At 38.4% G+C, this 13,249-nt stretch overlaps 1 protein-coding gene across 2 annotated transcripts; it reads left to right on the forward strand.

Annotated features, from left to right (window-relative positions):
* Positions 1 to 7,425: 7,425 nt before the first annotated feature.
* On the forward strand, positions 7,426 to 12,314 carry si:dkey-282h22.5 (uncharacterized protein LOC107988040 homolog). Of its 2 annotated transcripts, none has more exons than XM_051717143.1 (4): positions 7,426 to 7,514; positions 7,940 to 8,036; positions 9,441 to 9,567; positions 11,810 to 12,314. In XM_051717143.1, the coding sequence occupies exons 2-4, from the start codon at positions 7,940 to 7,942 to the stop codon at positions 12,081 to 12,083; spliced, it is 498 nt and encodes a 165-aa protein (XP_051573103.1). In that variant the 5' UTR covers positions 7,426 to 7,514; the 3' UTR covers positions 12,084 to 12,314. The 2 variants fall into 2 exon arrangements, with proteins under 2 accessions (XP_051573103.1, XP_051573104.1); XM_051717144.1 differs by having other exon boundaries at positions 7,430 to 7,514; positions 7,936 to 8,036.
* Positions 12,315 to 13,249: the final 935 nt, after the last annotated feature.

A 13,249-nucleotide genomic window follows, 5' to 3' on the forward strand; every position in this document is an offset into this window, starting at 1 on the left:
GACAAGTTCTCCAGGCAGACCTTGGCTTCAACTCATAGCTGAGCTCCTTTTTGAAGGGGAGATCTCCGCACAGGAGGTATTCTAGGAATGAAATGAGCAGATTTCACATCTCTGTCAATGTCAATAACCATCTCACCCCATAAAACTATTCCAAAAATATTATTCATAGAGACAGATACACAGCTGTCTGTGCAAACTCTGCAAAACTGTGCAGCATCTTCGTACTGCATATCTAAATGAGGTTGTTTTGAAACAGAGTCACTGTTTCTGCACACACACACACACACACACACACAAAACTTGATTCAGTCATGGACAGTTGTTCTACATGTTTGAAATGAGTTTTCTTAACTTAAAACGATTATGTAATCTCAACACAAACCTAGCTGAATTGGATAAACGCAACAAAATTAGACGTGTCAATCTACCTAGTGAACGTGAATGTTAGCATGCTAAATACATGCTGATTGGAAGCATTCATGTAGTCCCAACTCAAATGGATTAAGTAAACTTCCATTTTCACATTTAAATAGATAGAACTCAATCAAGCTGTGACAAAATGTTCTGTAATTGTGTTGCTTCTGTTCACTTTAATTAAGTAAATTGAACAAGCAAGAAAAACCCTTTTTTTGAGTGTCGTGTTGGTGAGTTTTGTACAGGTAAGCACAACTAACAATTTCTTCAGAAAATGTAAAAATCTAGTTCAAATGTCTGAAAAACAAAACATTGCAAATCACTGCACAGCATCTACTGTATGAAAAGATCTCTTCAAAATCTTCAGACATTTTCGGCCACTATTCACCTCTCAGCACAAAATTATAATGGCTCAGTAGAATAGCTGTTAGTCTAGTATTTTTGTGGAAATCTATGGCTTTCTCAACATTTTTATGTTGATAAATGAATTCCACCTGTTAAATATGGCAACGTGTTGAACATTGTGTGCCAGTCTGAACACGTCAACCGAGATTCTGTGATGCAGCTATACATTTTTTTCTCTTATATCTTTTATAAAAAGAAATGCATCAATTTAGTCCTTCAGTTGGAAATTTAAACTGCATGATATCTATTTATAAATATAGTGTTCCTGGGGGAAAGTTATATACTTTTAGATAACAAATGAGACACTCTTTTATAAATACAGTCGTAAACAAAATATACACGTCAATCTATCTTTGCTTACATACACTAAAGGCAATTGTTTCTCCTTGCCTTCTTCTCATGAAGATCGCCTATGAATTGAAGGCTTTGAAAAATCCTTCATCTCATCACACCTTTTAAAGTGTTTATAGATGTCACTTTCTGGTGCTCATAAGGATTTCCAAAAAATTTTTATTGTTCACTTCTCTGCTTTTAAAAGCTATCCGCTCTGTCATAAAATAGTCTTTAATTGAAGCACAAATGTTACCAAAACATTTTTGAAAAGACTGTTTTTTTTAAAAGGTGATGTAATCGAAGTTACATCAAAGTTACGAAACCAGCTGTCACATCCTCTTTTGTCCATCTAGAATGAAAAACAAAGGTTGGTGCCACTTGAAACTGGTTATCGTCACCACTTATAGGAATTAATGACTCATGACAGGACGTGCTGTGATTACAGCTTTGCATAGAACCAATAGCTATTTAGTGCTACATCATTACAACCTTGTTACAGTAAGTTGGTAATTAGGTAGTGTCACTGAGGTTCAGTGTGCCTTGTAATACATCAGACAATAAAAAAAGAATTTCCATGTTCCTGAACATTCCAGTTTGAGAGAATCTTCAAACTGACATAATTCAAAGTCACACTGCAGCTAAATGTAACAGTAGAATGGCACAAGAGTTGAAAAACAGTGAGTGGGCCAGATATTTCTTTCTGGCATCCACGGGTCATTGTGGCGTCATTTTTTCCAGAGGTCCATGCTGGTCTGCTCTGCAGATTGCTATTGGCCTGTGCACTGGATCAGAGCATACGGCTGAAGCTATCTTAGTCGTATGGGACCAGAGCCCAGATTTAGGATCCAGAGGTTCAACTCAGACAGAGGTGGAATATTAACCAGGCTTCTGATTCTCTACCAAGGCCTGAGCTCAGCTTGGCATTCTGTATTTTCACCCCAATCGTTCTTTGTACTTGGGCAGTGTTTGGCGCTTGCTGGACAAAAGATTTGATGTAAACTGCAGATTCTCTGTTCTCTAGAGTTTAAGAATATTAGCATTTCAAGACATTGTGAAAGATGTTCCGACGCTACTCAAAAAATGGTGATATCCCTTTAAATGGAATAAACATGAATGTTTTGCTTCCTTCCTATTCCCATCTGTGTTTCTTCTGTGGATTTACTGTCGGACATCAGCTTTCCTGCAAGTGGAACTTGCATCCCCAAAACGTGCGGATGCTTTTAGCCCAGACAAGTTGAGACTTCTGGGAGGAATCTATAACTGAAATGCACATCATGTGGTGCATAATGTTTTGGGTGAATCTCAAGAAAAACATGTCCAGGACACATTCACTCCAAAATCAAAAGATTAAAAGGAATATTTTGCTAAATTGAGTATTTTTACATTGTGAAACTATTTTCGTGACACTTAAGCAGTTTCTTTTTTTAAATCATAAGAATAAGGCTGATCAATAAGGGTATAATCTTAAAAAGGGTAAGGGTAAAAAGTATACCCTTAAAAAGGGTATAAAAAGAGTAAGGGTGTAATCAGTTTGAGAGAGAAGGTTATTATTTGCACCTTCTTTCTCTAATTGAGAGAGAAGGTTATTATTTGCACCTTCTCTCTCTAATTAATTACATTCATCTAAAAAAATTATAACCTTACCGTTTCTTCAAATATCTAAAAATATTGCAGTCTTTTTCTTGTTCTGTTGTGGCAGAAGTGCTGTGTCCTTGAATGGAGATTGTGGAGGCGAGGGCGTGGTCAAGCGTTCGTCTAGGGAGAGAGGAGGTGGTAAGAGTTTTCATCTGAGATTAACTGCTGGTAATTCATCTCATGAGAGATGGGGAAATAAAAAGGGGCCAGAAAATGTATACAAAATTTACCTTTGAGTTGGATTAGCCATCTCCCGTTTCCTCATTCCTCGAACCTGTTACAGAAATCATCTATTTTCCAAAACTCATCTCTTCAAAAAATACACTAATCTCTCCTGCATCCTCACTCCGGCTAATTCTGATTGGATTAGCAGTTTCTGATTGTTTACAAAAGATCTCTTTTCAACACCAGCGAAACTTTAACTCTACCTCTCATATTCTGTTTTATAAATTTCTAAAATATGACCTTGGACAAACCCAGTAGTTTTTGCAAGCCTTTATGCTTGGTTTCACCATAAATCATTGTGTTTACAGATATCTCTATTGGTTTATATGAGTAATGCCCCTACTGACAAAATGAGCATAAACAAACAGCTAAAACCAGCCTAAGATAGTTAGTTGATCTCCCAGTTTGGTAAGGCTGGTCTGTTGGCTTGTTTTAGAGAACACTTTTTTAGTATGTATGTGTGTGTGTCTTTTTTCAGCTGTCCTCCCGGTTAAACCAGGTGGGCACCTGCTTGACCAGGTTGGGAGACCAGTTTAAACCAGCTAAGACCAGCAAACCATCTTAGGCTGGTTTAAGTTGTTTTGTTCAGCAGGGGCATGCACAGCATCAAGGCTCATTGCATGCATAAAGACTAGTTGTCTCCTGTCCGAGTTTATTTTATTGTTTGGTGGGAAATCTTGAAAGCACCATTTGACTTTATTTCAGACTCTTTCTTATTTGTTATTTGGGAGATGTAATTTCGATTATGACAGCAGTATCTGTTCTGCATCATAAAACTAATGCTTTTTTCTGGTCCATATGTAGCAAAGTACATTACATTTGTCCATAATACGTCATCTCTCCCAGCCAAAATGACTTAATCAGGTCTGCAGTTATGAGGCAGATGAGGACACGTAAAATGTCTGCATATTTCTCCATTGTCTAGCCATAGTGATACCTTCCAATAAAAAGTTATTAGTAGGTCTTGCCAAGGCAAGCATCACTACTATTATTGCTCATTATTTTCCCAGCCAAAACCTGCACAACAGTTGATAAAATGTGTGACAAAATACCAGACTTGCACTGAAGAGGGGAATCAAGCCATATCTAGCGACCACCCGAAAATCACCAGAATATAAGCAATTTGCAAAATCCTAGCAACCACCCAGCACACCCTTGCAACTGCACAGCAACACAGTATAAACAACCAAAGTCCCTTTCAAGGCAAGTCAGTCACTTGGTGGTCATCTTTGGATCGCTCCTGGGCAACAATTTTCAATGTACACAAGCAGCTTAAAAGTACATCTTCTATCTACTTGAATGGGGAAAGTTGATTGAAAGGCGATGTCTGTACCTGAAAGGTGATTGGCTCTTGGACTTCCTTTCTACATCTGCCATATTGGGAGTTCTAGTTTCCCCCATTTATTTTAATACCAGTGCTCTATCTCAGGCTAAATAGTCTCTGAAACCACGAGAACATCCTAGCAACCTCACTGCAACATGCTAAAAACCACCCAGAACACCCTAGCAACTGCAAAGCAACATGCTAAAAACCACTCAGAACACACTAACAACTGCATTGCAGCACCCTGGTACCCCCCACAACATCCAAGCATCGTAGCGGTAAGTTTTGCAACAACAACAAAAAAAAAAAATACAAAAACACAAAACAACAACAACAACAAAAAATCAGTAGTTTGTAAGTAGAGTGGTAGTGGTGTAGTGGACTCAAGCACTGAACTGGTAAGGAGAAGGTTGTTGGTTCAATCCCCACAACCACCACCATTGTGTCCTTGAGCAAGACACTTAACTCCAGGTTGCTCCAGGGGGACTGTAAGTCGCTTTGGATAAAAGTGTCTCCCAAATGCATAAATGTAAGTAAATCCTGGTAGCTAATTCTGTGGGTTTAAAGTTTTACAAAATTACTCAAGTCTGTTTGGATATTTGACAGTTTGTCATGCCTTAAGGTTCTCACAAATACTAAAGATTCACAATATTTGACTGATTCTTGGATTGTAGCCCATGGTCTGTTACTTTAAAATAAAACACATTTTGTCATGCTGATGTATGTGTATTTTTACTAAAATGGAAAGAAGCAAAGCCAGGCTGTTATTTATTTCAAGAGCTGAATTACGTAATCTTTTCATGACTCTGGGGAATCGCCTTGGCCAGAAAGGTTTCTACACTCTCAGAACATGCAGTTTATGTAATGAAATCTCAAAAGGTCAATTAGGAACATTCACATTCTCACAGAAATTAACAAAATATGATGCATAGCTTGTTCAGAATCTATTTTAGCTTCTCGTTTGAAAACAGTTAAGTAATGTCACATGCATTCACTGCAGCTTACCACAAGGCAAATACGTAACTAGTTTTGTAAATCCTTGCTGATCAAAAGCTGATTGCTTTATTACTATCTAGAGTTCTTTATTTAATTATAATCAGACAGTGCTTGTCCATGCAAAAGTCGCTAACAATGCTACTCTATTGTCGTTGGTTGCAAAGGTTGCTATAGTGTTTTTAGCATTTTTCTAGGGTGTTCAGGGTGATTGCTAGGGCCTTGCTAGGTGGTTACCTACTGGCCCAAGTCAAAGGAGTATACCAAAGTGCTCTGATGTGGCTTGGGGTCCCTCTGTTATATCATCTGCCAGGTGAAAATCACAAGTCTGACTGTTTAGAAAAATAAAAGCACAAGCCACATGATTTGAGGTATCAAGTTAACATATAATACTTAGGGTTAGAGGTTTGTTCAAATCCACAAGTGAAAGTATGAACAGTAGTAGCTAATAGTGATACTTGCATTTTCAAGCACCACTATCAACTGTGTTGTGTTGGATTTGACAGTTTATTCATAAATAAAACTATGCAAATGCACCTTATTTTATGATGAAGAGGACAAACCCTTAAGAAGGATAACCAAAATGAAAGAAACTATATCCACCATGATCCTTACAAAATGTTCAAAGTGCATACTTTTTCTCAAGGCTGGATTATGATGTAATATTTAATTCTTCCCTTTTACAGCAATTTAGAGATTGTCTGTTGCTGTCTACTTCATCTCTGATTCTGTTAGATCCAGATGTTGAGCAGACGGTTACAGGGTGGGGCAGGAATTCTGTGACATCAAACACTTCTCCACTGGAGCCGATCCCGGCCCAGGAAATTATGCGATTGAAGTAATGGTGATAATGGCTCGCCCCCCTCTTCAACCGGAGTAAAGGGAGATCTTTGGTGGTTTGTTTGGTCAGTGTCTGGCCAGAGCAGAGGTCTTGAGAAGCTGTGCTGCCTGCTATTGTTGCTTATATGAGGCACATTGCCTGTACAGCTGGAGTTGCGCTGACTGCCCCCTACTGCCACATATTCATAAAAACATCATTGCATGGTACATCAAGCTTGAATTGCTCCAATGTAAGGAACATTCCTTATTATGGAATTTACATATGGGTCTGGGGCATGATTAATTGCATTGATTCTTTAACATTATTTTTCGTATAATCAAACCAAATTAACGTGATATACTGACAGCCCAAATTATAATAGTACACCTCTCACCAACAAGTCACATGATTTGAAGTTTCAATCATATCTGTAGTTCAAACAGTAACAGTTATTCAATAATATGAGTTATTCACAAAAGTTTCATACCGTACTTAGGGTTAAGGGTATAAAACAAACCTCAAAGCCTAAATTTGAGCAATAATATACTCACCGAGCACATTATTATGACCACTATGGTCCTAATAAAGTGTCTGATGTGGTCTTCTGCTTTTGGCCTCAAGGTTCGACATGTTGTGCCTTCTGAGATGCTATTATGCTCACTATAATTGTACAGAACGGTTATCTGAGTTACCGTAGCCTTTCTGAACCAGTATGGCCATTCTGCGTTGACCTCTCTCATCAACAAGGCGTTTCCATCCACAGAACTGCCGCTCACGAGATGTTTTATGTTTTTGGCACCATTCTGAGTAAATTCTAGAGACTATTGTGTGTGAAAATCCCAGGAGATCAGCAGTTACAGAAATACTCAAACCAGCCCATCTGGCACCAACAATCATGCCACGGTCCAAATCGTTGAGATCACATTTTCCCCTCATTCTGATGGTTTATGTGAACATTAACTGAAGCTCCTGACCTGTAACTCCATGATTTCATGCACTGCACTGCTGCCACACGATTGGCTGATTAGATAATTGCATGAATAAGTAGGTGTACAGGTGTTCCTAATAAAGTGCTCAGTGAGTGTAGAACAACAGTGATGCTAACCTTAGCAAGCACCATCACCATCACTAATAATAATAATTTAAGCTGTAATGTTATGCATCTGTATTGTTCACTCTCTCTCTCTCCTTGTGTTCTGTGTTAATCTCTGGTGAGGGGGAGGGAACAGGTTGAGGGAAGTCTTTTGTATCATTGTATATTGATATAAGAGAGAAACCACAGTTACGTTCCATCAGTTTAACCACAAAGAGGGATTATTTCAAGCACAGGTCAGCCCTGACCACAGGAACAAACTTCCAGCAAAGGTATTTACCTTGGACTACCACACAAATATTCTCTGATATGGATCAAACCATGAAATGACCTTTTACAATTCCACTCAGGTCTTGTTAGGAGCTTTTGTGGACTCTGTGCATGCTTTTTCTGCAGCTGTTTACTATTTACCTTGCATGCTCTTTCAGTAAGTGTGCAGACAACAATTCTATTTTAAATAACTCACAAAGGAGCACACAATCTGTTTACCAGAGTCAATGAAGCCCAACATCAGATTTTCTTTAAGTGATTCCAGCTTTGAAGGGTCTAAATAATGTGTGAAACATATGTCAGGTCTCATGAACTCATATAAAAGCCAGAGAGAAACATCAGAGAGAGTGTTGTCTGTTCTACTTTGACTGGACGCCGTAGCACAACAACCAATTTGAATGACATCATTGTTGTTCTCCTGAGGAAGATGAAGACGAGAAGCGCTCTGAACCTGCTGTCTCTGGTGTGTCTGTGTGCTGCACAGAAGAAATGGAAACAGGACATGTCTGAGTTGGACCACAGAGGTAAAAATGCTTAAACTTTAGTGTTTTTCATCAGTGGACTCAGGTCATAAAAGATAAGTTATTGGAACTTTCCACCAGTAGGGTACAAAACAAGTTTTTTTTTTTTTTTAAACAAAGTTTCACTGAAAAGGTCCTTAAACTTGTTGTTGGAAAATGTTGTTTGTCCTCCTCTCACAAAAGGAGATATTAGGCACAATGTTAGCCTCAGTCACCATTCACTTCCTTGGCTTGAAAAATAGATGCGATTCAGTGAAAGAGAATGGTGACTAAGGTCGTCAGTCGCTAATATCTCCTTTTGTGTTCCAGAAAAAAAAAAAAAAAAAAAAAAAAATATATATATATATATATATATATATATATATATATAATTTTTTGTTTTTTGTTTTTTTTAGGTGAACTATCCCTTTAGGTTATCACTCAGTAGGTGCTGGCACATTTTTTGGTTTGTACTGATTGATAAACTTATATTTCCCATAAATTAAAGCAAAAAGATACTTTTGTTTTATTATGTTGGATCATTTTTCTTACAACTTTCATAACATTTTTGGTAACAGTACTTTATTAGAATTTGTGCCTTTATTATTTATTACAGTTATGGGATTCCAAATTGTACCCTACTAAGTGCCTATCATTATTTTGCAAACAATGCAGATTAAAATAGGACCCTCTAGAAAGTAAGAGAAAGTAAAAAAACAATGCATGATCATATTTTTTATATTTACTTGCCTGTCGGTGCCGATAGTTGTTAGAATTTGAATTTCTAGAACTTAATTGCTGGAAGCCTACTTGGCAATGACTGAAGTTATGTACAATCTAGAGCTAGAGAAAGATGTAAGAATTAATATATATATATATATAAAAACTATTTCAAAGACATGCATTTGACAGCTAAAGGTTGCTAGCCTCCTATAAATGAAACTTTTTTAGCACATACAGTATGGTCAACATGTGATAAACATATGATAAACATAACTAGATAGGTAAAGTGTGTGTTGGCTTGACAAAGCCTTGGTTAAAAGTTTAAACTAGTTTTATGATTTCGAAGTTTGATGGATATATGTTACATTACAGTAAGACAAACTACCAGCTCGCTAGTCAGACTGTCACATAGATAGTCAGATAAACTACCAGATAAAGTCTATGGGATTTTTCTGATTTTTGATTGTCCACTGTGCGAAAATCGTTAAGTCTGAAGTGGATGAAGCTTGAAAGCTGTAGGAGGAGTTAGTGTTAGAAATTTGGTCTCGGTTTAGGGATTTAGAAAAAAAAAAAAACCTTAACCAAAGTTTGTAGAATCATGGTATGTTGGCTTCGTCAAGCCAACATAATTATAAACATGACGTATCTTTGCATGATTTTTCTTATAACCAAATGCTCAATATGAAGTTTGTTCACTTGTCACAGAAAAACCAACTGGCAAGAGCTGTTCAAATCTGACACAAGTACTGGACAACTGGAAATATGCTATCATGTACCAGGTGAAGGATATGCTGGTCAACGATCATGCATCCGTCTTACCTGAATATGTCAGGTGGGTTGATGTTTTACAATCTGTTGTTGTAGATTTTGAAAGTGTTCCCTCAGTGGGTTTCATGAAATGTGGAAAAACAGGTGTCGTTTATCATGATTTCCTTTTTTGGAGTTGAAAATCAAGGCTGGTCCGTCCGTGATAGTTCAACCCAAGCTACGGAACACCCCATGTTGGGGAGTAAAGTCCGAAACATACTCCACGCTAGTACGTGTACATAGATGCGATCACTTGGCCACTGCATTTCCAAAGCGCAGTCCGGTTGAACATGCTTAACATACGTTCTTGTGTTACCGTGGCGGGAAAAACCTCAGTACTCAAGGGGGCGATAGAGTTACCTTCAAACGTATGTGACATTAAACTAGATGTGTTAATAATCTGGTGAGCTGCTATAATTATATTGACTTAAATTTACTTTCTCAGCCATATTCTCTTCAAACTGTTGCTCCGTCAAGAGAGTAGTTGACTTAAAAGACAGAACTCACCGTAGAAGTGGGCAGTTCACACCAACGGCGCTAAAGCGCCCCTTGTGGCAACGCTGAGAATGCATTGCATACTTGCGTTGTGTTATAAAGTGCTGTCTGACACATTTCAGAATGCAACAACAAGTGAAATCGAGCTTGCAAGATGCCTCTGCGTTCACGTACATGCGTAGATTATGTTTTGGCCTTAACGCAAGTACGCATTGCATTCTCAGCATTGTAGCGAACAGTTAGTAGAGAATATTGCTCAGCAATTAAGTTAAGGTCAATATGTTTATAGCAGCTCACCAGAATAATAACACATTCAGTTTAATTTCACAGACGTTTGAGTGTAACTCTATCGCCCCCTTGAGTACTGAGGTTTGTTCCCACCACGATAACACAAGAATGCATTTTAAGCATGTTCAACAGGACCTTGCATTGGCAATGCGGTGGCCAAGCAATCGCATCTGTGTTCACGTACTTGCGTAGAGTATGTTTCGCCCTTAACTTTTAAGCAGTGACACTACTTGCTTTTTCCATATCTGTTCTCAGTAACAAGCTACTTTTGCCAACGAGAGTAGTGATGTAATGTGACAAAATGCTACATTGAGATATATTGCGTATGCAGCTTTGTGGCAGAGCAAGCTAAGGCAATAATCAAACGCGCCCAGCTCTGCTAATCTCGTCCGTAGTGGTGGAAAGTCTGATTCTTTGTTGTAAATCGGTTCGCTCGAACGGTTCGTGTAAATGAACTGGTTCAAAGCGAACAAACAAACGATTCACTGTTTCATTCTGGTGAATCGGTTCGCTCCAACGGCTCACGTAAATGGGCCGGTTCGTAACAAACAATTCGTCGACTCATTGAATCGGTTCTTTCGAGCGGTTCATGTAAATGGACCAGTTTGAAAACAATTCACCTATTCGTTTGAGTACCTCACATCCCTTTTTTGTAGTTAGAACTACTCTACTATAGGACTAATTTAAATTATGAGCAGCATATAGCATGGGAAATTACAGTTTCAAAGTTGTGTGACCAACACTGGATACACCATACTGTAGTCCACTCCAGCAGGCTGAGACCATCTGATCATTTTCTCTTTCATTTTTTCCCTCATTTTGTGCTGCGACGTGCAAATGGACAAAATTAGGATCACATGGCAAAAGAGGAAATGATTATGAATTCAAAAATGCTTTGATTGTAATGGATCACCTAATCTACGCAATATGCGCAGGAAAAATTGATCCAAAGCCTAAAATCTGTGTAGCAGCTTCATGGACCATTAATCATGTATGAAAAACTTGGTGTGCATAATTATAACCTCATTTCCATTGAAATAAGTAAAGGTGCTACAGATCAAGTTACAGTTATTACCTGACTCATCTCTGCGGCAATAAAATGTGTCATTCGTTTAATGAAATCCAGGTCATCTAATGCAGATTTTACTGGAAGTATAACCTTAAAAACAGGATATAGGGTTTTGCCCTACATATGAATTTAGCAAACATTGTTATTATTGCTAATACATAGGTTAAGGATTTTTCAAAACCACTAAGTATTCAATTTCGACACATTACTCATCCAGCATCGTTTGTGCACTTGACGAATGATACCTCATGCATCTTTTTGTGGGAAGATGTGCCATTATGTTTCTGAGCGATCATCATCAATCTTATGTTTCTCGCCTGTTGGAAAGTTACAACTGATAACATCAATAAATAAATAAAGAAAGAAAAGAAAAATGTACAGTATATATATATATTGATTATTGTGTTATGCACAGGATCCAGTCCCTTTCAGATGCAGTGGGAGATCTCTATAAGCAGTTTGACACTCTTAAGGAAAACCTGGGGAAGTTAACCAATAAGTTTGACAAAGTGGAAAGCTTTGTGGACGACCTCCAATCCGGAAAACTCCCCAAGCCAAAACTGTGGACGCCCCCGAGACTGCCCGCCAACAGAGTCCCACATCAGCTACCACTGAAAAGCACTGCTAAAGTCACAAGCAAAGCACTTTTGGGACAGAGATTGAGAGCAAGAAGAGGTCCTGGTTCTTAGCAGAGTCCATTTTGGTCCACTTTATATTAGGTGTCTTTGACTACCATGCACTAACATTAAAATACAGACAATACAATGTACTTATTGTGTAACTATCATTGTTCTGCAAAATTTCTCAAAATATTCACATTTGCTGCTACTGAGGTTGAGGTACAGGTAGGTTTAGGAGTAGGGGTAGGGTTGGGAGTAGTGGTTAGGGTTGGGAGTAGTGGTTAGGGTTAGGTTTGTGAGTAGTGGTTAGGGTTAGGGATTAGGGTTGGGAGTAGTGGTTAGGGTTAGGGATTAGGGTTGGGAGTAGTGGTTAGGGTTAGGAATTAGGGTTGGGAGTAGTGGTTAGGGGTTAGGGATTAGGGTTGGGAGTAGTGGTTAGGGTTAGTTTTGTGAGTATTGGTTAGGGTTAGGGGTTAGGGTTGGGAGTAGCAGTTAGGGGTTAGGGTTGGGAGTGATTGTTAGGATTAGGGGTTAGATTTGGCAGTAGTGGTTAGGATTGGGGTTAGATTTGGCAGTAGTGGTTAGGGGTTAGGGTTGGGAGTAGCGGTTAGGGTTTGTAGTAATGGTTAGGGTTGGGATTAGCGGTTAGGGTTAGGATTAGGGTTAGGGTTCATAATAGTAGTTATGGTTAAGGGTTTTGTTTGGGAGAAGTTGTTAGGGGTTAGGGTTGGGAGTATTTGTTAGGGGTTAGGGTTGAGAGTAGTGGTTAGTGTTTGGGGTTAGGGTTCGGAGTAATGGTTAGGGTTAAGGGTTTTGGTTGGGAGTATTGGTTAGGGTTTGATTTGGTAGTAGTGGTTAGGGTTTGGTTTGGGAATATTGGTTAGGGTTAGGTTTGGGAGTAGTGGTTAGGTTACTGGGAATGGGTTTAGTGTTCATGGTTAGGGTCAGTGTTGGCGTTGGTTTAGGGGTAAGGTTAACAGTTTAACTACACATGTAATTAAATGCAGGTTCTTTAAATTTTAACATAATGCAACAAAAGTTATGTTCATAATAAGTGCAATGTAGGAAATGGTTATATACATAGTTAAAGACACCTATTAAATAGTGGGTCTTCCATTTTTCTAATAGTGGTCTAAGCTTAAACCTGAGATCGGCCCATCAGGTAATACTACTGGGCATGTTATTGTATTTACAGCATTGTATTGAGAAATATTACAGATATATCTTCGCCACAA

The sequence above is a fragment of the Myxocyprinus asiaticus genome, chromosome 14 (genome assembly GCF_019703515.2).
Source record: "Myxocyprinus asiaticus isolate MX2 ecotype Aquarium Trade chromosome 14, UBuf_Myxa_2, whole genome shotgun sequence".
Classification (NCBI taxonomy): domain Eukaryota; kingdom Metazoa; phylum Chordata; class Actinopteri; order Cypriniformes; family Catostomidae; genus Myxocyprinus; species Myxocyprinus asiaticus.

Excerpts from the sequence above, each read along its gene's own strand:
- si:dkey-282h22.5 (XM_051717143.1), top strand. The coding sequence starts at position 7,940 with ATGAAGACGAGAAGCGCTCTGAACCTGCTGTCTCTGGTGTGTCTGTGT. Across the intron at positions 8,037-9,440 it reads GTCTGAGTTGGACCACAGAG|AAAAACCAACTGGCAAGAGC; the intron begins GTAAAAATGCTT and ends CACTTGTCACAG. Across the intron at positions 9,568-11,809 it reads GTCTTACCTGAATATGTCAG|GATCCAGTCCCTTTCAGATG; the intron begins GTGGGTTGATGT and ends TGTTATGCACAG.